At 40.6% G+C, this 26,179-nt stretch overlaps 1 protein-coding gene across 4 annotated transcripts; it reads left to right on the forward strand.

The window, feature by feature from the left end:
- The first annotated feature begins 9,696 nt into the window (after positions 1-9,696).
- On the forward strand, positions 9,697-23,534 carry INSIG2 (insulin induced gene 2). Of its 4 annotated transcripts, none has more exons than XM_062579068.1 (6): positions 9,697-9,748; positions 13,877-14,201; positions 17,342-17,466; positions 19,442-19,608; positions 20,044-20,143; positions 20,615-23,534. In XM_062579068.1, the coding sequence occupies exons 2-6, from the start codon at positions 13,958-13,960 to the stop codon at positions 20,654-20,656; spliced, it is 678 nt and encodes a 225-aa protein (XP_062435052.1). In that variant the 5' UTR covers positions 9,697-9,748; positions 13,877-13,957; the 3' UTR covers positions 20,657-23,534. The 4 variants fall into 4 exon arrangements, with proteins under 4 accessions (XP_062435052.1, XP_062435053.1, XP_062435051.1 ...); XM_062579069.1 differs by lacking the exon at positions 9,697-9,748 and adding an exon at positions 10,081-10,166; XM_062579067.1 differs by lacking the exon at positions 9,697-9,748 and adding an exon at positions 10,093-10,172.
- The last annotated feature ends 2,645 nt before the right edge of the window (positions 23,535-26,179 follow it).

The raw sequence follows: 26,179 nt of genomic DNA on the forward strand, positions 1-26,179 counted from the left end.
GTAAATATTCAGAAAGGGAAGGAGTAATTCTAATATGCTTTGGAATATTCCTTACCTACAGAAAAAAATGTGATAAACAGGAAAAATCCCTTTGTGTATTCCAGAAAGAAAGGAATTAATTTCCTGCATCACCTTGAAAATCACATATTGATATTTATTATCTGAAGGGAAGGGCATCTGAAGCTCTAGCTGATCCCTCAGAAGAAGGAAGGGACCTCTGATGAACTCCAGAAAATCAAATGTATGACAGACAGAAGTTGCTGAATTGTCACGTCTGGTTACTAGAGAGAAGTATTACAGTCACAGACGGTTATAGTTCCAGTTGAGTGGGAGGACTAAAAATACGTAAATGTAAATAAATCTGCATCCCTGTGCAGAGTATGAGGCCTATGCCAAATGGAAATGTAAATGGTGCCGGTGTTGTACCAGGCTTCTGCAACACAGTAAATTCCAACCTGAGTGAACGAAATGTCTTTTGTTACCATACCAGCTATCTTATTCTGCCAATTTATGCCCCTGGTCCGAGTCACAGTCTAGCCACTTTCAGCACTCGGCACTGATTCTCAGCCATCTCTTGCCTCTATACCCAGAGCAGCAGTACTTTTGTTCAAAGCACTTCACTCAGTCTTCCAATGATTTTCAAGTGCACCAGGATAATCTGCCAGAAAAGCATGTGAACAGCGTTTGCCAACAGCATGCTACTAATCTTTGAGATCCCCATCTTTCTCTTTGGAAAAAAAATGTAATCAGTATTATCTAACAAGGCCTTACACTGGGCCCTAAAAAAGTAACCAAAATATATTAAAAGGGCCATGCCTCCATTAAAATACACTAGTGGGGGGCACACTTGGATATGGGAAAACCAATGGAGAGCCAGGAGGCACAGTGGTGTCTTTCTTTAGGCTCTATAGACACATCATCATTCAGCATGTTTTACTGTCCACTGGAGTCAAATGAATAGAATCACCTAATGGAAGCCACAGTATTTCAGAGCAGCCAAAACAGTTGTTACTGAGGCAGACAATAAAATGCTAGTAAAGCATTTGAAGCATCTCTACTCCAAATGAGAATGAGATTTATTATTTACACAGAGGAAAAACAAAGCTTGAGTGACACTCCTTATTTATAGGCAGCAAAAGAGAAAGCCAGGGCAACTGAAATTCTGCTTTTAGAGCAAACAGAAAATGTACCACCATGGCCACAAGAAACCAAATTTCATCTGAAGATACATGATGAAAGAACATAGCTGATTATGAAGGTAAGATCACTTCTTTTCTGAAGCAGCAGAAGTTCACTGGTGAAAAAACATTACTCATTTTGTCCCATGTTTTGGCATAAAGAAGATGAGGCCAGACTCTTCTCTGTGGTGCTCAGTGAGAGGACGAAAGGCAATGGGCACAGACTGAAACACAGGAAATTCCACTTGAACACAAGAAAACACTTCTTCACTGTGAGGGTGGTTGAACACTGGAACAGGTTGCCCACAGAGGTTGTGGAGTCTCCATCCTTGGAGATATTTATAACCCGACTGGACACAGTGGTATAGTGGCTACATGGTATAGCTGACCCTGCTTGAGCCGACGGCTTGGATCACTTGATCTCCAGAGGTCCCTGCCCACCTCAGTGATTCTGTGATCTTTATTCCATTGCACCGAAAATGCTGGAAATACTGAGGTAAGAGTTGAGAAACTGTATGAGTGGAGTACTCTCAAAAAGACTAGTGCCTGAAATTCCTTATCTTTTTTTTTTATATATATAGTTGGCAACAAATACATGGCTTTGAATTTATTTGGAATTGAAGAGCATTGTAAGAACCTCAGGAAGCACATCTGAGAACATCTGACAGGAATTACTGACAAGTTGTTGTTGGTCTTTTACAAGCTAATTATGTTGTGTGGAGTCCAGCATCTTCTGTAGAGATCTGAACTAGAACAAAATAATTATCAGATGATCTAAATCTGTTGGATTTAGATAAAATCCCTATAACAACTGCTTACTAGTTATATGTATATGCCTGTATATATGTATGTCTGTCTGTCTGTGTGTGTGTGTGTGTGTGTGTGTGTGTGTGTGTGTGTGTGTCTATATGGACAATACTTTTACTTTAACATTCTCTATGAATTTAATTCATTTAGTTCTTAGAAAAGCTTTCTTCTGAGAAAAGCCGGGGGAAGAAAGTACTGTGACAACAGCCATAAATCCACAATGGAAGGTCTGCTGGATAAGCAGCACAGGGCATAAGTTCTGATATATTTCTGCATTTAAAGTACTTGTGTTCACGTTGGGTATCTGTGTTTATCTTTATGCAAGTCCTGGCCTGCTCAAAGTACCTCAATTCCTGGATAATGGAAATACCATCAGAAGCCTGAATCTCATCATCTTTTTTCATAAATGAATCACTAGAGCAAAAAGGAAAAAAGTAACTACAAAATCATTAGAAACAATCCAAACACAAACACAGTCCTAAGATTTTATTTATTTCCCTCTGTAATGTGAAGGCTAAATTCTTCACTGGGGTAAATTTACAATGCCAGCAGAAGTTCAGGTCCCAAATTTGTAGCTTAGGAGCAAAGGGATAAGGCAAAGCCCAAGATACTATTTAGGTAGAATGTGCCTAAATGCAATACTGCTTAGTGCAGGAATCCACATCAGCAATGTATCTTGAGACATTTTTTGAAAATTATACATAAAGACCTACGTCTTTTAGCAGGACAAGTCAGGTGTTTAACTTGTGTGTTAATTCTACTAAAACAGATAAAAATGTAAAAAATCTTCCTCATTAAACTTTCCTAAATCTCCTTCATTAAACTTTTAAACTAAACCGTTAAACTATCACCATTCAACCGTTAAAAGAATTGTAGAAGAGCATGTAACTAATTCTGTTATCAGATCCATTTGCTGTCAGATTTAAATTCAAAGGTAAAATCTAGTTAAATAGCTTCAAGTTCAGAAGGTTCATACTCATGCTCTGGTTGTGAGGCATCACATCTGAAACAGTGCAACTAAATTTGTATCCCTGCCTTCATCAGAGAAAGTCAAATTAGAACAAGAGCACAGAGAGCCCAGAAAACTAGGACCTACCCTCCGAACTCTTTGCTGACACTGACTGGTGGGTTACTACAGAAGCAAAGGAGAACTGTTTATTTTTTTCAGAAGGATTATAGTCAAAGAAGCAAATTTAGAAGAAAGGAGGAAAAGGTTTTCAATTTTTGTAGGCCAGAGAATCTACAGTACAAATTTCACTACCGAGGGATCCATTTACTACCATTTATAATATTTATCTAATACTATTTTATATTATGTTCTTCTTTGAATCTCCTTTACTGCTGAAGTACATAGCTTTCCAGTGTTGACTCTGTGCTTCTATGACTCCAAAAATAATAGTGCTGACTCAGACAATTATTAATCCTTCTTCTCTTTCTATAGCTTCAGAGACAATTACATAGAGCTGATTGCTACCTACAGCTTTATTTATTCCTATGTTCTTTGCATTATCAGGTTACCAACCACCAGCCTTCACTTTTTCTTGCCATGCTTGTGAGGCTGCATGTGATCTGCTACGGAAGTGCCCAGAAGAGCATGATTCCTTGCTGCAGGTACATACGCCAACGTTGCAACCTCTACCTTGCTCTAAGATTCGGCACTGCAGATAGTTGGTGACCCAGCTGCCCAGGGTTTAGGACTTGCTGGAGGATCATGGCACTGAGTTGCCAATCCATGAATTTCTGGCTGCTGCAGTGGTAAAATAACCAGGAGGATTCAAAAGACTGTCATGGATAAGGGGTGAGACTGGACAGAGCCATTGGCTTCTCTCTTTTGTCCGGCCCTATTCTAGATGTCTAGACATCTAGACACCTGCTAGGTGTCTAGCACTATTCTAGATGCTTCTGAGTGTCCCTCTCTAGCCTGCACTCACGGGTCTTTCACACAGCTGTGTCACATCATCCAGCTCCCTGCAGATGTCCTAAATGTTTCAAAAATAGAGCCTGATTCTTTGATTTAGGTGCCTGAATCACTTACTATCAACAGCAGCTATGGCTAATAGAATTAATTTTATTAAAGCTATTTTTAATGGAAAATTTTGTTACTAAGCAAGCTGTTGATTTGTTAATTGTTGCCTTTTGTGAAAGTTCAAATTGCAGAAGAAATTGAATGCTGCAAAATGGTGATATTTCTGTTGAAAAGCAAACAGAATGCTTGGTGTTTGAATTGTCACTGAAAATTTGCTAATTTCTCTGGGCTAAGGGGAATAGACATTTTTCAAACAGCTCTGTAATGTGCCCTTTCCAGCAATGTCAAATGCCAGCAGTGATTGCCATCCAACACAGCCATGACTAGCTGCAACACAAACATTCCTCAGTGCTGACCCAGATAACCTCTGTTATTAAACAAATTATGCAGGACAACATCATTATCTCCTTATTCTGAGGCCTAAAAGTTAGGTGTCTAAATGTAGGCTAGTCATCTTTTCCTTCTCCAACAGGTGAAGGAAAGAAGAAGTCTTCTCTAGACGACAATTTCTCTTAACTTAAAATAGATGCATCAAATGAGCAGCAGGAATCGCTCAGTGTATGTTATTTCTCTCTAGTGGCTACAGAGGAGTCTGCTGCTCTCTCTGGACTGTAATTTCCACAGGGCATAGGCTGGTTCTCACTATTTATCTGGGCAGTGAATGGCAAAATAAGGGCATGTCATTGCTCTAACTCAAAATAAGCCAAAATGAGTTGCTGAAATTTTTTGTAGATATAAATGTAAGGTCTGTATCTCAACAAATACAATGGCAATTGAAATAAGTTCAGTCAACAGTATTGCCAATGCTAATTACTATATGCCAAGTCTCATGGTATTTTATTGGTGTTTTTCAAATGCATTTCCCAGAATCTTGCTTATTTGTGGATCTCAGATGCCACAAGTGAAATGAAAGGGAGAGAGAGAGAAAGAAAGAGAGAAGGAGAGAAGGAGAGAGGGAAAGATCGAATTTCAGGCTGTAGAGAATTTGTGAACTCCAAAATCTTAAATATATTAATAGAGAAACCCTTTTTCTTCTATTTTCAGCACGACATATATTTTAAATATTTTAATTGAGTTCAGAAATATTAACTTCCTGTGCAAGACTGCTTTCACTCTCAGACACTGCAGTTTTTCTGTCTGCATTTCTTACACCATTCTCTCATCCACACTGACCTTATTATAGCTCTTAGCAAGTAACACACTTATGACACACAGACGTACACCCTAGGACTGTTAGGAAACACATTCAGATGCATCCTCCATGTATTTTCAACTTTCTTACTGTACTCGTTTTAGTCCATCCACACTCCCACAAGAATTCCTTTTTTTAAAAAAATATGCTCTGGTGAAGTTCAGTGTCCAAGCTATTTGGTTTTGTTTAGGCTGTCTATTGAATCGAGATGTCATATGGCACTATAAAATACCATAGGAAGTCTTTCATTTCCAAATCCCACGCTTGGATATATTCTAATGTGGTGGTGATTACCTCACATTTTCAATATCGTTTTTTAAACCTCGTATTCCTTCTGAATGACAGTTATTTGTGGCTCTTTGGCACGTGATGCAATGAGGTTGTCTTGGTAAACTTCTGACAGGGCTGCAGTCTGTATCTCAGAAACCACGACCCTCGTTGGCAGTATTTGCCAACTACCCTAGGTATCTACTTTAGTAAGTACTGAATGAGGGGGGAAAGTGGATCAGGGCTGAGCCACGCTGGCAGAGTGCTGCAATTGCCCATGAAGCACCTCTCAGTAAATAAATAAAGGACTTTAGCCTCTGGAACTGACAACCCAGCATCTTTCACAAGCGGTAAATAAATAAAGCAAACAAAAAATGCCTTTCATATCAGCCCCAGAACTGTGTATCCCGTTGCTAACCTCATATAAGCACAAGCCTTTTTCAAATATACAACCTTTCTCAAATGTATGTGATGATTTCACATTGCTACGGTTTCTTTTTCTGTTCTTCTCTAAAATGCCAACCCTGTTGGAAAATCAATTTTATAGAGCTTCTCCACCGTGTGCTTTTCTCATACCAAGTCCCCCGCATCATTCGCAATGCGGTGCCCCTTGGTGCCTAACAAGATTCCCATGTGCTGGGAGACTTGTCAGCCATTCTAGTCTTTGCCAGTGACCTAGATGTGTGCTGACTGTGATGGTTACTACACCTTCTTCTGCTGCTAATGAAAGAGGTAAGACAACAACCTCAGCTCAAAGACATTTGAGGAAAATGTGCCCAGTTCTATAATTCTTTTTTTTTCTGAGGGCCTTCCAAAAGCCTCCTGTATGGATGGAGAACTTCCAAGAAGGCTTTGAAGGAAATTTATATTCCTGAAAAATATTTTGATATAAAAATCCTATAATTTACAACATTTTTACAATAGTAGCTAAAGACCTCAAATAACAGCAGTACTTGCTGCTATTAATGTAGTTGTCCAGAATTTGGGATAAGGAAGCATTGCTTGTTGGGAAACTACTGTCTGTCATCAGCCATACTTCAGCACAGTCCGCACGCAGAGCTCCCTGTTTAAGGGATGCCATAGATATCCTGGATACACAGGCGGGACAGTGTTGTCTACAAACATTCATTCACATACCTAACAGAAAGCAAACTTGGCCTAATCCCTGAGAAGAAGAGACTGCTACGCAGAGGGTTTTCTTGTACTGAATGCCTTCTGTGTACTACGCCATACAAGAAAGCTATGCCTGGGAACAGAACAAGTCTTGGCCTGAGGCTATCCTTGTCTGTATAATCTATGGAAGTCCTACAGGAATCACCTCCAGACTTCTACAGAAGGCCTACAGAAGGCCAGAAACACCCTGGTCATCTTATCATAGATCACCGCACAAAGACTCAGATCTTAGGTTTTCCTGCCTAACTTCCTCTCATCTCTTTACTTCTCTCTATCCATCCATCCATCTAACCATCCATCCATCGTCTTCTTTTCCTTCATTCACTGTCTTGCCATAAACACACCTGCACATAGGCAGACCGGCCTTGCCTCAACCAAACAGTGGAGCGTGAAGGCCTTGACAAAGTAGCGGTTTGAAAAGCTGCTGTTATGGATGTGAGACTAATTCCCTGTCTTCTGTAAGCGTGTGGCTGCTCTAGGCTTTTCTGATTTGTATTAAACAACTTTTCACGTCATGTGTATCATATCCAGAGAAATATTTATCCCACAAAACTTAAGTCCAGAATAATCTGTCCTGTCTTGTTCCACAGCCAGTATATTGAAACAAGCCTGTGTTGCTCTCCAAAAAAATATGCTTTTCTCACTAAGTTTCATAGCAATTCCAAAGTCAGAGTAAGTGACAATTCCCTACAGGCCAGATGTCTGTATTCTTTTTCTACGTAACCATTTTCTGATCTATTTATTTCTGTAATTTCCAATTCAGGTACGTTTTTCTATACTTTTCCTTCATGCTTCTCCTTTTTTTCTCCAATATAATATGGTACCCTCTAGGATGGATGATATAACCAGATAGACATATGGACTAGGTCTCTAGCTGGTGTAAATTGGCAATGCCAACAAAGTCCTTGGAGTTGCACTGACTTGCACCAGCCTTAGTTATTTATTTTCTCTCATATTAGCTTTAATATCAATTTACTACTAATATAGCTAATATTTGTGTTATGACCAGTTTAATTCTTTTTATATAAATTAAGCTCGTAATTTTATAGTACCAAACACAACAGCAGACCAAACTATAAATAACTTGATTTTATTTCTAGATAAAGCACTACCTGACTATATGTATGTCTAGAGAAGGAAAGATCTACCAATCATTTGCAGTCTTCATTCACTCAGGACATACTCTCCCCTGATAAACATACTTTGGGTATACAAAGTTTCTGCTTTAAGGCTTTCCCTCATGGACTGACCTGATCTTTGAGCCACAAACAGAAAAGGCAGCAGTGCTTTGCGTCAGACACATAGCTGTCCAAAGGCATTTATCTGACATCAGGGAAGGGCATTTTATTTAATTAGTAAAATGTTTTGTCTTTCTGGATCCAAATTTTGGAGCTCAGATATGGAAAAGTAACTAAACTGCTGACAAAACAACTAGCTCAGTAGGATCTACTAAGAATTTTTTTCTGTTAGAAAAAAAAATGAGCTTTAATGATTTGAAAATGTATTCATTGCTCATCTAAACAGCAATGAGTTTTTTTCTACTGTAAATCTGGTCTTAAAATGTCTATTACAGACATATATATCATCTTGTGAGTTTGTTATGTGACACTGCTTTTCACCATGTATCTGCATCAGCACAATGAAAACACAGTTATCACTAGAGATGCCACCATAGCAAATACAGTAACAATTTTCATGCTATCCAATCATTATTCCGGGAATTGTAATAGGATCTCCACTTAATCACTAGGACTGGAATCTGTAATATGGAAAGGTCTAGCAAATCTTTGCAATTAAATACTCTGCTTGAGTGAACGCCATGTGCAAATATTGTTAATAAATTGTATTTAATATCTGTGGAATGAGAAGAAAGTTCATTAATGGAAGAACAGTAACATGAATATAGTATTATTATTCCCCTATGTCCCCTGCAATCACGAATATATACAACAAATGTTATTTTTTATCGTCAGGCCTTTACTTCATGTTAGGGAAGTTTAAAGCAAACTGTTTTGTGCTTCATGTTGTACCTTTTCCCCAAGAGGCCACAAACTGGTGATGAAAACGTGGTTTCTGGAGTAATGACCTGTGTCATTTTTGCCCGAATCAATCAAGCTAAGCACATGTGAAAGTGTTTGCAGAATCAGGCGTTCAAGAGTGCAGGACTGAGGCTATTAGCACTTTTAGCTGAGAAACTAGTGCTTCATCTTGCAGGAGGTAATGTCTGCTTCTGTTACTGAAATTTGCCAGCAGTATTTATTGCACAACTGCATGTAACTAAAACCAACTAAGCTGGAGGCAAGAGCAAGTTACACAAAGACTATCTGCTTATTTGAGAACAAATCCCAAAGAACAGTGGTGTACTGTTTAAACAGAAACTTCCTGAATTTTGTATTATTTAGTCTTTACGTGCACTTTTATCAGCATGCTTCAAACCAGTTTTGCACCACTCACGTTGCATTTTTGCTCTTCCCCCTTCCCTCTGGGAGCCGGGGAGGGGCAGTCCCCCTCTCCTCCGTGCTCTGCGAGCCCCGCACGGGTTAGCTCCGCGCCGTGACCCCTTCCGCCCCCCTTCCTCACCCGCGCCTTTTACGCTTGCAAGGCAGACGAGTTTGGGGTTATTTCACAGAAAAGCCGCGTTGAACCTAGTGCGCTGACACGGAACACCAAAGAGTGAAATAAGACTCTGAAAGAGCACGCGGCGGAGATAAACGGGTAGTTTGGGAAAATTAAAAAATACGTGAATTTGGGGACGAGGAGGCCACCAGGCGGGCAGCGGCGGGCGCCGGCTCCGCCCGCGCGGAACGGCCGCTCCGTGCGAAGGCCGCGCCGCAGCCCCGCGCTTCCCCCTCCTTCCTCCCGCCCTCTCCCCGCCGCCGGCGCTGCTCGGCCGCGGGGCCGGCGCGGCCCCGGCGCGGCCGCTGCGCGCTGCCCGCTGCCGGGCGGGCGGGGGCCGCGGCGATCCGCAGCGCCAGGCCGCGCTTTGCGCGCAGCCGGCCCCGCGGCCGCCCCCGTCACCTGCTCGGCGCGGCGGCGCCGCCGGGCGCTGCGGAGGCTGCGCGAGGCGGAGACTGGCGCGGGCGGGCAGAAGATGGCGGAGGCCGAGTGAGTGCGGGGCGGCGGCGGGCGGGCGTGGGCCGGGGAGGCGGCGGGGGGGAGCGGCCCCTCGCGGCCCCTCCGCGGGGCAGGGCGGGCCCCGAGCCGCCGCCGCCGCCACAGGCCGCCGCTTCCCCCCCCTCCCCGCTCGGCGAGCGCCGCGGCGACGGGGCGGCAGCCGCCGGCACCGGGCCCCGCGGCGGCGGCGGCGGCCTCGGCCCCCCCGCTCCCGAGCGGGCCGCGGCGAGCGGCGCGGCGCCGGGGCCGGGGCGGGGAGCCGCGGCGGGGCCTGGCGGGGCCTCCCGCCGGGGTCTGCTCGAATAAACCTCCCCCCCCCCCACACACACACACACTCCGCTTCCACTTCTTCCTAACGCGTCTGCACCACGCGAGAAGCTAAATGCGGTGGACCGCACACAGCAGAGAGGTCCCGGTGAACGCAGGGAGCGTCTGCGGGAGGGGTCGAGGCGCGGAGGGGGCGGGGAAGCGGCGGGGGGCCGCGGCGGGCCGGCGTGGCAGCCCCGCGCCAGGCCTCGCCGCCGGCGCTGCGGGGATTGCCTGGCCGTGGTGCGGTTACACGAGCAGTGTGTCACGCGGGAGGGAAAGCGAAGTGGAGACTCTGAGAAAAGTGCCGCACCTGTGGCTTTCTCTGTGTCCTTGCGGCTTTGAATATTCATTCTCAAGAGATGAGGGCTCAGCAGTAACGATGGTTCAAAGCACGGACTGTTCCCGTCCAAATAGAAACCCAAAATAAAACATAAGGGGTAAAAGGGGAGACGGTCTGTTACCGATCTGCAGGCACTTTCGCCTCCCAGTCCAGAACAAGGAGCTGATGCCTTCTTTAGAAATCTTAACTTCCATCTTCATTACAGGAGGCAATAGTAAATACCTTTGATGCGCAAGCAGTTACCTAAGGCATCCTAAGGCTGTCCTAAGAATCTTTATATTAGTTTTGCTCAGCTGTTGCCTTGTTGTGTTCCTCAATTTCTGTTCTTAACATACCAAATGGTTTCTGAGCCAATCAGCAGAGAAAATCAGGAAACTCTAATAAAGCAAACAGTAGCCATATGTCTGTGACAGGAGACCAGGACAGAAACCACTGCATCATACTACTAATTTAAGATCTGGCATTACTTATTACAAACACATTCACTCATGTATACACACTAAGCATCCTTGTTCTGGAAAGGCTGTTTACCTAGTAGTAAAGATCTGTTGCTGGTATCTGCAGTGACTCGAATGACTTGCAGCTGCAGTAAGCGATTTCCTAGAATAGAAAAGTCCTGTTATATTTTGATTTTCATAATTAAGTGTCATATATATTTGCTGACTAACATTAAACAAATGAAAAGTTGAGTAAATGCAGTTTTTATACACTGAAACTGGTTTATGCCAGAATAAACTTGTACTTTTAATTGATAACCACCATTTCTAGGCAAAGAAGATGCTTAAGATCTTGTCTGTGTTTATGGCAGTAAAACATCTTACGTAGTGCCGCATGAGACAGTTGAGAATTCTTAATTAAGTTGGAAATTGTTGTAATTAACAAGCCTCTCCTTCTTGTAATTCTTCTGGAGGAGATACCAAGAGATGGTCTAAAATGGGGAAATAATGGCTGCAGGGAAGTTTATTAATAGATTTCCTCAAAGATTGGGACTTGGGCTCATCTTGTTGAATATTTTAATTGATGACTTGGGTGCACAAAGTAGAATTGTAGACATGATGTTTGCTGATCGCCCAAAGTTGAGAACCCTTCTCAAGGCCAAAGTAACTGAGATACCCTATGGAAAAATTGAATGACGTTGGGCACTGGAATAATACATGTGGGATAAAACTCAACATGCAAGGTTGAGGACTGGAACCAAGGAGCAAGGAATTCACTAGGAGGAAAGAAGAAAGGCTTGAATGTAGTAATGGATCACAGGATGTGAGCAACCACTTTATGACAGTGAAAAGAAGCAGATGTCATCCCGGGGTGCAGCAGAAGAGCTCATTTAAATGGAGATACAAAAATATGAATTTTTTTGTACAAGGTCATGAGAACTGAACCTGGAGTTGTATACATCAGCTCTGGTTATGAATACTAAAAAAAAAATGTCATTCAGACTTCAGGAAGCACCAGGAACTGTTAGGATGATAAACTAAATGGAAAGTCAAATTAAGAATGCAGCTGGTTTTCCTAGGAAAACGAAGGCTAAGAAGCAGTATAACTGCTGTCTGTGGCAGTGTTAATGAGAGAAAAGAACTGTTTACACTAATGTGATGAAGTTGGAAGTGCTGGATGATGCAAATGATGATTTCTGAGCGTTAGGTCAGTGATGTTTTAGAACAGCCTACCAGTAGAAGCAGTGGGGGCTAGACTTAGTGTTTAAAAACTCCTGTTAAGTCCAGTATTGCTGTAAAGTTCATTTACGATCATGATGTACGGTCTCTGATGCTGTATACTTAAAAGACTTTCCCTGTAAGTTTTTAGTGTCTCTGTCATCAACTAGTGAGCAAAACCCCAAAGGACAGGGCAATTCTCAGCTGAAATTGTAATTTATTTGTAATTCCATACTTTCTTTGCTGGAGGCTAAATATATTATCCAAGATCTGCCACCACGCCCTCCTGAGAAAGGGGAAAAAAAATCTGGAGCATCTCCATCTTGCTTGAGGGAAATTTGTTGCATTCCCAGCATCAGGTCTACTGCAGACATCTCAGGGTTCAGTGTGAGTCAGGAAGCTGGCTAAGAAGCCAAACACCACAGTTGCCCTCCAGATGTGTTCGTAATTGCAAATAATGCTCCGAAGCAACCAGATAGAAAAGATCCTGTATTCTCTGGAGGATTTTGCTGCCTCCCCAAACTGCCAGTGAGAAGTTGTGTACGGTAACAGTTTTTGCTTTTGTTTTGCCTCTTGGGACTTTTTCTGCTGTAGGGATTTCTGAGTGACCATTGATGGAAGAGGCCACAGAGTGGCAACATGTCTTCTGGGCAGTTAACGGTAGCTAGCCTGGATGTATTTAACTTCGCTTTTGGCATTTCTTTTGCATATGCTGCAGGAGTACGGCTTCATTCCTACTGCCATTATGCCTTCGGAGAGCTTCCACTAGATCTACTAAAGTCTGAGCTGAAGGGGGAAGTATGCGCTATTGCGGCTCCCCTTTCCTCTGTGTGGCTATAAGTAAGAGTTAACAAAAGCCCCTACCAGTTGGCAGTTTCAAATTTAAAAACAATGTCCATTTTTTCTTCAAAGTTCCAGGTGACTAAGCTGTCGATCAAAATTGTTGTTATACATGAATGTGACACTGAATCCATGTATAACAAGACTTCTGATTGACAGGATTTTTATTTTTTTAAGTGGTTGGGGTGGGATCTCTGCCATTCATAGAGTGCCTGCAAAGTTACTCATGCAGGAAGGTATCAGGTACATGGGTACGTGGAGCTCCTTTTTCCCTGTGTGTTCGGATTTTTATACTTGATTAAAATCATAGTTTGTAATAATGTGGGATAATTTTCACAGAATGTATGTTACTTTGGTAAGCATTTCTCTGCGTTGAGACTATTTCTCTGCTTTGCATAATTATTTGCTCTTATCTGGGATTACAAAAATTGATGAGCTATGAGACTGTTGAAATTCTGATTCCACCCTGAAAAATATTTCTCAAATTTCACTTTCCAGTGAGAAATGTTTTCTGGCTTCTCTTGAAGAAGAAAGATTTCTGAATCTCTGTGGCTGCCTTGAAACTAAAGGCTGTTTACTTGCTTCTGAATTACGTAATCTCTTGTTGTTGCCTTAAGGAGAGGATAAAATCAACATTTATTACTACTGTGAAACAAGCCTTTCTTCCTTCTGATATCAGTTTTATTTCTTCTTCTGTATAGTTTCAAATTCCAAGCTCTCCAATGTCACTTGTTTCCTCCGTCTCTGTTTTCTAGTAAACCTCTAGTAAACCTATTTTTTCATGGAAGGCATTTCTGTGACTATGGTTGGTTCTGGTGAAATTTTTATTTCTTTAGGGCTAACTGTATCTTCTGAAAATTCCAAAGAAAATATCCGTAATTTTTATCCATAATCCGATCTTCAATTTATTTAAGAGAAATGTACTTAATGTTTCTTACATCTGCATTATTTCAGCTTTGTTTTATTATTTTTCAGGGTTTGGGTATCTCCTAATTGAAGAGAGTCAAAATACTGATTACAAGTGAATCCTGGATGTCTCTGAGAACATAAGAAGTCATGGCAGAAAATGATGCAATGCCAACCTTACCAAAAAAGTGTGGTCCATACATTTCATCAGTAACCAGTCATGGCATGAATTTGGTAATTCGTGGAATAGTGCTGTTTTTTATTGGCGTATTCCTTGCATTAGTATTAAACTTGCTTCAGATCCAGAGAAATGTTACTCTCTTCCCCCCTGATGTGATCACAAGCATCTTCTCCTCAGCTTGGTGGGTACCACCTTGCTGTGGCACAGCTTCAGGTAAGTTCAGTCATGTGAGTATGCCTGGTGTGGAGATGAAAGCGTCGAAAGGTAGTTATGAAAACTTTATATAAAATGCACAGAAGACGTAAATTCCTCTTCCAGCAACACTACCCTTTCCTAGGTATTATGTCCCTTTCTCATCTCTCCACGTAGACACAAATATGCATGCGCATGTCCAAACATTTTTGTTCTGCTAGCTTGTTATTATGTAGTGGTGTTATCATAGTCTAGCCTTTGCTTTTTCTTCTGGATTAGAGTACAGGTTTAACAACTCTTAAGCAGTGGTGCCACTTGTGACCTTGATGCTAGATTATGGGAGTGTGCTATTGAAAATAGCCTGGATGCGTTGGATTGTGCAGTACACAGTACCCTGTTTGTGTGAGTGAACCATGTTGAGCAATGCTCCATTTTGTAGTTCAGCTTTCCGTTTGTTCCTCAGTCCAGTCTGAGGTTTAGCCGTAGTTCTGCAAAGAACAGAGACTTGACTGTATCTCAAGGAGTTAAGGCCCAATATGCAGTTTGCAGTTGTAGAAAGCATGTTACAGAACAGAGCACCTCAATTAAATCCATGCCTCAAGTTGGATGATGTGAATGTGCTCCATTTCTCCTGTGACCTTGTAAGGAGTTGAGGATTGTGTGTGTGTGATTTTACATGAGATGTCTGCTGTAGGTGACAAGAAATATATTTTTCCCTCTTTCTTCATCTTTTAATATCAAGAGGGCTCTTCTGTGTTAAAATTCTGATGGAATTAGGCTTTGTGCATGGCTCTGAAGATCACCAACCACATGGGTCAATTTTACATTTTACTAAGGGAGTTTTCCTAGCAGCTAATACTGGAGGATTCTGCTTTAGTGAACCTTTATAGTAAAGGCAGCATCTTCCTGGAGATCAGTTTTAATATGGTTGAGAACACCCGCTTTTGTGGGTGTTAGAGTCATTCAACTAGGTTTGGTTTGACATCACTGTCTTGGTGATGGTAATATTTAAGCTTATTTTTTTCAAATCATCTACTTTCTTTTAGATACCTTGTTGAAATATTACACCACCGATACCTTAGAGCAGCTTAATTTGAAAGGAAACCCTCTAAATACCTCTCTGAAATGGTCAGTTTTATACTGTGGAAATGCATTTGGCATTTATGATCACGGTTACGTAGCTACTTCATCTGCTAGTTGCTCTTAGTCCTCTTTCAGTTCTCTTGCTGAGATTGGGGATTATTCATTGATTGTATCCGGCATTTGCTGTATTTTTTCCACTTAAATTGGTTGTCTTGACAAGCAATCTGGCAAAGGTTTGATCTTTATATAAAAGTTTGATTTGAACACTATCATATTTGTGACAGGGCTTGGTTAACAGCTTTTCTTTATAATTCTGTTTAGGAATGATTTTGGTGTTCCGATTCTTAGAGAGCGTCTGTAGTTATTACTAGGAAAATAGTTGTTGTTATGAAGATGAAACTTATAATGTGAGAAGGGTAACCTACTTAAAAAGAGATTTAAGGACCAGTAATACTTTTGCTATTCTGTTAAAACCATATTCACACACTGTTTTAATGGTACCACTTGCTATTTCCTTTTCATAGTTTCTCTGGGTGTTGAAGTGACAGAATCTCAACTTGCATCAGCAACACTTAAAGTTTGTATAATAAAGTCAGGTTACACCTTATGCTTTCTTTTTGAGAACATTTGATAACATTATGTCTGCAACTGTGTATTGTGAAATCATAAGATTAGGCTTTGTCACCGTCTCAGAAGAGCCTTTGGGGTCTTTCTGGTTCTGCTGGGCTGATAATTTTGATGGAATGAGTGAATATTGTTTGTAAAACGTAGTGAGTCACCTGCGAAGTATTTGCACTACTCTCCACCTGACTTAAAGATATTAAGTTGTCTTTCTCCAGTAGGAATGACACCTGTTGAGCAGTTTGAGTTATTTCTTTTCCCTTACCAGTCTTTCCCCTCTTCCTTCCTTCTCCCCTCAGCTAACACGCATACAAGGAACGTCTCTGGCTAAATGTTGATAATTCACAGATTGTTTTACCATACATGCTTGCACAGCCTCCCTGCAACTAGCATGAGCATTTCTCTGAGGTGTGGTTTGTTGTTATGAACAGAATAAGGTATTTTACATATTTGTAATCAGTGTCAGTCGAGGTAGCTTTCTGAGAAGACCTTTCATTTGTCAGTCATATTAGTCATCAGTTTGGCCCAGTGCCTTTGGCAAGAAAATTGCTCAAACATTTTTTTTTCCCCTCCTGCTTTACTGATGGTTTATTTTCCTAAATCCTGGAGATCAGGTTCCTCTCTGGCAGAATAAAAAGTGTTTGCCATAACGTATCCCCCAACAGCATGCCAAACTGAGGGTATTGGAGCCCATGCTGAATACTCAATCTCTGCTTTACTCCTACAGCACCAGTTTAACACCGAGCAACCTTTTATCCCTCAGCTGTGTTGGTAACAGTCATCTTAGCTGCAGCTACAGTATAGAATACATTTATCAAGAAATGTTCAAAGTGCATAATACTTCCCTGGGGTTGAAAGTCCAATTTGCTTTTCTTATTCAACAGCTTCTGTGGACTCTTGGCTTACCTTCTTTTGTGCGAGTCTTTACAGTAGCAGTGAAGGAAAGAAAAGCATTATCCAAATGAAAACTGCTTGCAACAGAAGACAAAAAATATTGACATTATAAATCACACTGCCCTTTTTGTAGTGTTTTTGTTTTGTAATTAGCTTAACATTTATGTTTAAGACGTGAGATTTTCAAAAGTGCCAACTTGCAACCTATTACTGCTCTTTTTGAACTAAATTGTGAGACTGTAAATTCTGTTGAGCAGAACTATTTGATCCTCCACCCTTAGTTCAAATTATCTCAGTTTTGGTAATTCTGTCAGGTCACTGCTGCTGTGATTGAAGATGCTGCTGAACAATTTTACAGTACTTATTTGTAATAACAAAAAATTTTAATAACAAAATTGTGTTCAAAATTCCTGTTCTATTACAATGTGTATTTTCTATGGTTATATTTATGCTTACAATACCTGTTTTGCTAGTTATAATTATTGTCAAAATCTAGTCTTCATTCTAGCTAAATGTTGCCAGTTCTTTAACTTTTGGGGCTTTTTTCTTTCATGTTTCCACAGCTGCGATTGGGTTATTGTACCCATGCATGGACAGACATCTGGGAGAACCACATAAATTTAAGAGAGAATGGTCCAGTGTAATGCGATGTGTAGCAGTCTTTGTGGGTATAAATCATGCCAGTGCTGTATCCTATATTCTAAAGAAATTGTCAGTAACAAATACGTTTCCGATAAAACAAAGCCTACATACTTGCTCTTAATGCAGTGTTGTTAAGAATACAATGTGCAGCATTTTTGCACAAAATATGTGTTAGTGTTAAATGATAGTAGCAATACTGAAGGTAATAAGTATCACACCGGTTGGTTCTGAAAAATCTTTTAATTAGAAACATCTCAGTATTGGTATTTTCCTTTAACTTTTTATTTGTTTTGATTAATTAAAACAACTGTGGGGAAATATTTACATGTTATATATTACAAAAAAGTGCTTTAATACATTTCAAAAGTCAGTGTTCATTTGACACTGTAGATACAGGTTGAAGCCGTCTTGAGATGGTCAGGGGAACATACGTGCTTTGCAAAGAATGCAGAAAGTGAGGAGCGGCTATTACTCAGGACTACCCAAAGCATTTTACAAGGCTAGTAAGTGTTGTTACCCCATGCTACAAATTGAGGCCTTGATGCTGAGAGAGTAGTTACCTTTCCTGTGGTCATTCAGTAAGAGAATTAGAAGTCAGTCAGTATGTTATAGTACATGATCTTTCTCTTAAAGAGTGTACATGTTTATGTACATCCTTGCACAACTGTGTTTGAAACCAGCATTCCTTCTCTCTTAAGCAGCTAATAGTCCTCGAGGCATGCCGGGTTGCAGGGAGTTTCCCATGTGGGCTGACACATCTCACTGGCACCCTTGTGAGCTTCAGTGCTTGTGTCTTCAGGTAGGGCTTCCTCTGTTAGGCAAAGCCAGTATCTGTCTGTGAAAACTGAGTTCTGATGAGCTGATTAAAAATACTCAGTATCTCTAGAAGTCTCATTGCCTTTAATAGCAGTTCCAAAGCAGCTAGCAGAAAATTTGTGGAGAGAGCACTAAGAAATCCCTGATTGTATGCTGCTGAATCTCCTTGTTTCTAGCTGAAGAAAAATAGCTGAAGAAAAATTCCTTCAGTGAAAGATGTGAGAGCTGGCTGAATTTTCATTGGCATGGCTTGGACTTTGGGTTTCTTTGTTAGTTTTTATTTTTGTTCCTACAGGAAATGACACCCAGTATGGCCAGAGGAGCTAGAGCTGTCAAGGTTCAGAGTCCTCCTCACTGTCTCTGACAAGCCTTGCTCTCTCCTTGTCATTAGCCTGGTCCTGTGGTGCTCACCAACTTGGACCATAGCTGTTCTGTAAGCTGTGCTTTTATGTTGTCATCCCACAAATCAACTTTCAAGCTTACGATACTTTACAGCCACCTTTTTAATAACATGCTTTGAAATGGAGTTGTGAGGATGAGTTAGTATTTCTACAGCATTTTGAAGAGAGAAGCACTACAAAGATGTCTGGAATGACTTCAAAGTTTTACCTCTGAGCTGATAGAGCTGATTACAATGTTGATTTATATGAGTTCACAGTAACATTATTTACACTTTGTTTTATAGAAAATGTTAAAATTATTAATGTTTTGCTGAATGTAAACTGGCATGTAGATTAAAAAAAGACATAATAGGAAGTCAAGTACGTTATTTAACTTCAACAAATATCTTATTTCAGTAGATCCCTGGAGTTTGGAACAGTTTAATGCTAGATTTAAGATTTCATGCTTAGTGTAATAAGGGAGCAAGTGAGGATGTAATGTCCTTTTTTCTGAATAGCAAAATGTGCATTGTATGTCTGTCGAAAACTCTTGTATTCTGTTCAATAGGTGTATAGTCTGTGCTCTTGTACAGTGCTAAGACTCTGTAAACATGAAATAAAATCTTAAGTCTTTAGTTTCCCGTTACACTCATAATGCTTAAAAGGCCTAGCCCCTTATACATGATAGTTGTATTAATTATATAGTGTTGTATTTTTTTTATGGGAGGACATGCTATCTTATGCCAAAATAACGATAGAGTGAAGAAATCGCTGCTTTTTACCTATATTTGATATTTCCAAGCTTATCCTTAACAAGCAACACAGAAAGTGGACTTTGCCAATAATATCCAGTTGTCTCTCACATTAGCAGCCCTATCAATTGGGCTGTGGTGGACATTTGATAGATCACGAAGTGGCTTTGGTCTTGGAATAGGAATTGCTTTCCTGGCTACACTGGTGTCACAGCTTCTGGTCTACAATGGAGTTTATCAGTAAGTATTTACTCCTTCAAGGTTAAATGATGTTCTCTTGAAACTATAACGTAAATTCAGAGTAATCAAAAGGATAGAATCTGATGTGATTTTTCAAAGTTGCCAGTGCTTAATTTTGAGTTTAAAATAAATTGGACTATTGATAAAAGATTTTATGTGTTTTTAATAGTGAGACTTTCAGCTGGAATTTATTTACTTCAATAAATTGCTGCCTTACTAACATCATAACATGCTTTTTGTAGTTTAATAAATGTGATTAGAATCAATAGGAAGCCTCCTTTGTTATTTACTGTAAGTATTTAAATGTCTATAATATGTGGCTTTTTTAATTCAGATGTCCTCGTACTTAAATTTACGAATTTTTCCCCTGCGGTTGGAGTACTCTGTTTTATGTATTACACACGGTTGAGCTCAAGAATACGTGGTCTTTTCCAGATACACATCTCCAGATTTCCTTTATGTTCGTTCCTGGCTGCCGTGTATATTTTTTGCTGGTGGAATAACTATGGGCAATATTGGCAGGCAACTGGCAATGGTAAGTTGGGAAAGGGGAGTTGGCTGCCTTCTAGTAAAAGTTTTAATCTGCATGTCATTCCTTCTTATATATACCAACTAGTTGACTTGTGGATGTGGAGCAAGATGAAGTCCAGTTCAGTGCTTGTTGATCTAGTCAGTGAACCATCAGTACCGCTAATCAGAGCACAGCCTGTCACTTCGCTCTGTTTGTACACTTCTAATTGCTTTCAGTCCTTTCAAAACCAAGAGCTAAATAAGAATTCCACGTTTGGGGAGAAGTCAGGGTAACCCCAAAGTCTGTACTGCAGTTTCTGCTGCTTAGGGAGACAGAAATTGGAGCCAATGTTGAGTGCACAGAACTAATCTGGGCAAAGTGCAAACGAAGGTATTTTATCACTCACTTTGTAGACAATTCCTCTTCATAGTGGTCTTTCTTACTAGTTTTGTAAATTATCAATATTAAGTATTTTTGTCTGCTTCTGTTTTTCAGTATGAATGCAAAGTCATTGCAGAGAAGTCTCACGAGGACTGAGGAGAAACAACGTGCACCTTCTAAACAGGAAAACATCTGACAAATGACTGTTGGAAGAGCATAAGGAACACTTGACTGAAATTGCCAAAATGCAATTTTTTCCCCCTTGAATAGTATTCTTTACTGCAATCTGTGATTGCTGCTTCTATAGGAACCTTCGTGTCTGATTTTTGATTACTGTGAAGTTACACTAGTATGCAATACATTTGACAATATTGGTTTGATTATAGGATTGTTTTTTTCCAAAGCTAAACTGAGTTTACCATAAATTCTTGTCTGTCCGTAATGTTGCAGTGCCAAACTGACCTTTGCACTACATTTCTGTAGCTGAACCTTCTGCTTCACTTTATCTTGAAAATTTTGAAGAATTTGTTCTTAATAGTTCAGTGAAAGACAGGGAATTCAAATTTAGGAATGAAAATCTTTCGTTGATGATAGTTAGTAATATCCTTATTAAATTCATGGATTACAGTGAGCCTTGATGCAGTAAGTAACTGACTTCTGCCTATTAACATGCTGTATTATTCTTTTTGATCACATCGTAGGTAAAGAAACTTAATACGGATTGTATGGGTGATTGCCATACCGTTTCTTTTGTCTGTGTTGTGTGGCCAGTATCGCGTATCACAGAACCCAGAAATGGAAACTTCGCTGAGGCTGGAAATGCTTTGTGCTTTTTTTTCCCCTAGAACACCCAGTATGCACAGCTTGGATATTGATTTATGTGGACCATCATCAGATGTGGACAGATTCTGAAACTGCTTGCTGTGTTGAGTAATAGGATATAATTCAGGTCATTCTTCTACAGTCCCTTAAGCCAACTTGTGTTGGCCCCTTCTTTAAACAGAAAAAAACCCATCCTCTGGGAGTTGTTATTATGAAACTTTTTTTCTGCTAAACTAAACCGATGACTACCATTTACTGACATAAACCTTCCTTTTACCAATGTAAATTTTGATAGCTGTTGTGTACACGTGCTCTGTTCACAGGGATTGGCAGAAGTCTGGATGCTGTATTTTAGGTACTGATGTAGCTTTTATTGCTGTGGCCATGGTCCAGGCACTCTTCATTGCATTTCTCATGGCAACTTTCTGCAGTGGATAAATACTGTTATCCCTATTTTACAGGTGCCTGTGCACAGGAAGTCTGGTAAGACAGAGCTGAAGAAGGCTGTGTGCTAATCAATTCCCTTTCTGAGAATAAGGATTTTAAAGTTTGACCCATATTTGCAGGTGTAAATGGATTTTCCTCTGTTGGCTTTGCAGCTTGCTTTTAAGATCGTAAGACAAAAGACCTTGTGCAAGAAGGCAGAAAGCAGACTTGAAGAAGACTCTGCGAACCTGTGCCAGCAGTGAATTTGGGGTGGAATTGTCTCCGTTTTCCCCCTTCTGTCTCTGTGTTGATGTTGTTTTAATGTATTCTTTTGTCTCGAATTACTGGGTTTTTTTAAATCTTCCATGAAAGGTTTATAAGACATGTTACAGTCACCTAGGGAGACTGGAGTTGGTCCAAAGAACAAATAGATGTTTAGATAAGTTTTTATTAATAAATGTGTGTATGTATTGTATACAAAGCTTGAAATAGAGAACTCTTTTTCAGTCTTACATGCTTATCTCTAAGTCTGAGAAGTATGCAGTGGAGGGCTTCCAAAAGCATGTAGCAAAAATGATAGTTGCAAATCATTTGCTGGAGAAGCTTAAAAGTAACAAATAAGCGTATGATGTACAAAGAACTTGATTCTGCAACTCCACAGAATTTCACAGGCTTTTTACAGTTTCATGACAATTCAGCAAGAAAGCACTTATAGATGCACTTTCCTTTAAACTGAGGTAGACCATGCTTCCGTAGATCCCTGAGTAGAGGTTTTTGGTTTTTTTAATCAAACCACATGGCAATAAAGGGTTTTATTAATGAAACCAACAAACCATCAGGGCTTGAGCTTAGGGTGAGATTCGATACACGCGTTCTGGCATTGCACGTGGGAAGCCGCTGGGTCCCTTTCCTCCCAGTATTTGCCCTGATCTGCCTGCTTCACTGAAGTGAATGGTTTCAGCTTGTTCGGCAGCGTAGCGAGGCCCTCTTGAATTATCCCGGCATGAATGGCAGAAAACGTGTAGATGTCGGTGTTGCGTATCCTAATTGTAGGGGTTAATGTGGTACCTCTGTAGCCAGTGTGCTGACTCGGGAAACATTTAATTTCATTGTGACCAATAAGTTTATACAACTGGAGATGAGTAGGTTTTATTATTCACTTGGTGGCAGAACTCCTTTAACCTGCCTGTCTAAATATTTACACAGAACAAAACTTACTTATATTCAAATGTGCAGTATATGAGAAGTGGTTATTGTGCATTTGTGGCACCCACTTTACAACACTTGTGCACTTGCATTCATGTAGACATGATTAGACTGTGCTGTCAACTAATGTCTTAAATTTCATTTTTGAAATTTTGAGCAGATTGTGCAAAGGCAGCAATCATCCAAAAAACACTTGGGTGGAGTCCTTTATAATATACTTTTTATTTTTTTATTCTTTGACTAAAGTTGATGCAAGACTGAGCTCTTGGATGCCATATTTTTTCAACCTGCAATGTATTTTTATGGCTGGTATGTTCAAACACTGAAAAAGGTTCATGATGAGAATGCTGACACAGCCTTAACTATAGTGGTGTGAACATGCTGCTACTGTAAAGTGTGTTATTATAATAATAGACTGTCTTCAAAATACTGTTCAGTAGAGAATGAATAAGTATATTTTAGATACAACTTTATAAGCACTCTAACCTCTTCACTAATTAAGCATTGTAAGGTCTATGCTGTTTAAACTTGCAAATTGCTGTTAAAAGCAAAATGTGCATTAAATACAATTACAACCTTGTTTGATAGGTTTCTTTTTTTTAAGAAATGATACTGATTTTTAAAATACACTGACTGCCTTCTATCAACAATCTCTTAATAATTTTGACCATTGAGCTGGCATATTGGTTGCACAAAACACCTGTCTAGAAATAGTAAAAAAAAAAAAAAAGAAGCAGGCAAGATCAAATCAGCAGCGATTCTGACATAATTAGCCTACTGAGCTGCTTTTGAAAACTTGCTCTTTTGAATCTGCAATAGGAATATTTGAGCTGCAGAAAAATAAGATAAATTTAGCTGCAATACAGAAGATAAAGATTTAGATATATTCTCTATGAATAAGAAAAAACTCATTACAGGGATCCTCATTTTGTGATATTTGTATTTATTAATATTCAGGTCTGGGTATGAACGGACAGTATTGCTAAAAGTTAGGTATTCACTGAGTGACCATGTACAGTGCCTGTACATCTTGAAAAAGATGTAAAAGAAAGATTTAGAAATAGGTAGTGAAAATAGCTCCAGGCAGAGCTGAAGAAAGGGTGGGGAGAGAGGCCCGTCAGTAGGTAGGTTGTGTGCCCGGGGAGGTCCCAAAGCTACAGATGGCGTGAAAGCAGGGGACGGCACAAGGGCCGCATGGGAAGACCCATAGCTGCGTTGCAGGATGTGATGGGGCAACCCGCTACCCAACAGCCTAACTGGTGCCAAAACGCGTAGTCCTGTGCACGCCCGGGGTCTCTGCAGAAGAACTGACCTTCACAGTCAAGGAGGGGCGCAGCCGTGGCCGAGCTGTCGTGCTAGGCTCAGTCCAAAGCACGCTGGCAAAGTTACTTTTACATGAGAAACGCAAGCGGTGCCTCTCCCTTTCCTCTGTAGCCTCTCCGTGAGAGCGCTCGCCCCTGCCCTGGGGATGGAAAATCTAGGTCCTTCCTGCTCAAGTTCAGCCTGAGGGTGTTGCATGGAAAACTCATTTCTGAGAGAATATTCCAGCTGCCAGGCTCTCCTGCAGTGCATGTTGCTCCTCACTTTATAATGTAGCTACTGTAAGTAGCTAGAAGAAGAATAAACTTAAGTTTTCTTCTCTAACTTCAGTAATTCTCCTCTGCCATCTGGCTAGGATCCGCCGCGGGGACCTTTGGGCGTAACAGCCTTCTCTTTTCATTTCTCCCAGCATGTAAGGAAGCGGCGTAATCTTACCACCTGTATTACCCTGGACGTTTACATTTCAAAGCAGTGTTACCAATAATTTCTGATGGTAATGTTAACGGATGAGTATAATCTATAGAAGTGATTTAAATATGAAATACAATGCGTATGAAAGTACATCCAAAGCTGGGCAGAGGGAACGTGGGTCTCGCAGTGGGAATAGCTATCTAATGCTGTTAGTTTTGATGACAGTACTAAATGCAAAGCATGAGTAATTTTGCAGCTTAATGGTCGGTACTAAACCGTAAATGAAAGGTCAGTCCAACATGTTAACTGTCATGGAATAGTAAACACTACTTTAATTGCTTCATACAGTCAGCTTGAATTTTTGGTGTCTGTTGCCATGTTTTGAGCAACATGGTCCAGAGCCTTGTCCTGATTACCCCCCCCCAGTCAAATGACAAAGCCTCAAATTAAAGGATAAACCAAATGCTTGGGCTTTCCAGACAGCAGACTGGGAGTTTGTGCTCGGAATGCTTAAAAGCTGCTCCAGGGGAGAGTGGTCTTTTCTTGGTCTGATGGGAACCAAGATCCAGGTTAAAGTGCAGTTTTCCATTTTTTAAGATTCTCCTTTCTTGCTCTTCGTCTCTGAAGTACAAAAGATTAGCAGCTCCTGTTGTACTTTCACACTGAGGATTTTTTTTTTTAACCTGCCCAGAACTGTAGCATGAAGGGAACAAAACAGACAAGTGAGAAAGAGAAGGTTATATGAAAGTTCTATTACTAACCTGCTATAACTATACCTCATGCAACGTTTCCAGACTGAGCTCCAAGTGATTAACTTTCTGCACGGGTAGCAGGTGCTTTGAGTTGTGCAGTTAAAAATCTCTGTGTTTTGAGGGAAGGAACCTGATATACTGTAGCTATGCTGGGATGCTCCCAGGGCAAGTCCACATGTATAGCCATAATGTCTGCTTTTTAAGATCTTTTTTGGGGGTAGAAACCCTAAAATAGTACCTTTTAAGCAAATACGATAGAATATTGTTGAAAGGAAATCTGAATTTATAAATACGTCAGTGTCCAAATTCATAGCTACTTCTATCCTCTTAGTGCAACGTGTGCCTTGTGTTATCAGAGATAAACCTAGATTTCTGATATTTATTTGTTTATTTTCAATCAAACCACAGGGCAAGGTTTGTTTCATGCGTTTATTCAGGGAAAAGGAATGAATTGGAAAGAAGGAGGGGTTTGATGGTTGCAACTTATTTGACTGCATAAAAATTATAGAAGCTTCCACACTTTACATAATGTTGCAAGAGCAAAAAGGACAAGAGACCTAAAGTGATCGTATAGCCATTTGCATTTTTCATACTAGGATTTGAAACAAGTCGGGAAAGGGGAGATTTACCGATGTGCTGACTTGACTTGCTCTGATCTTTACATGCTCTCCAGAGGCTCGACGCTACTGGCCACAGTCACTGGACCTTGTTGTGCCGCTTCCCTTTTTCTGCAAGCCAGTTG

The sequence above is a fragment of the Rhea pennata genome, chromosome 6 (genome assembly GCF_028389875.1).
Source record: "Rhea pennata isolate bPtePen1 chromosome 6, bPtePen1.pri, whole genome shotgun sequence".
In the NCBI taxonomy this organism is placed as follows: domain Eukaryota; kingdom Metazoa; phylum Chordata; class Aves; order Rheiformes; family Rheidae; genus Rhea; species Rhea pennata.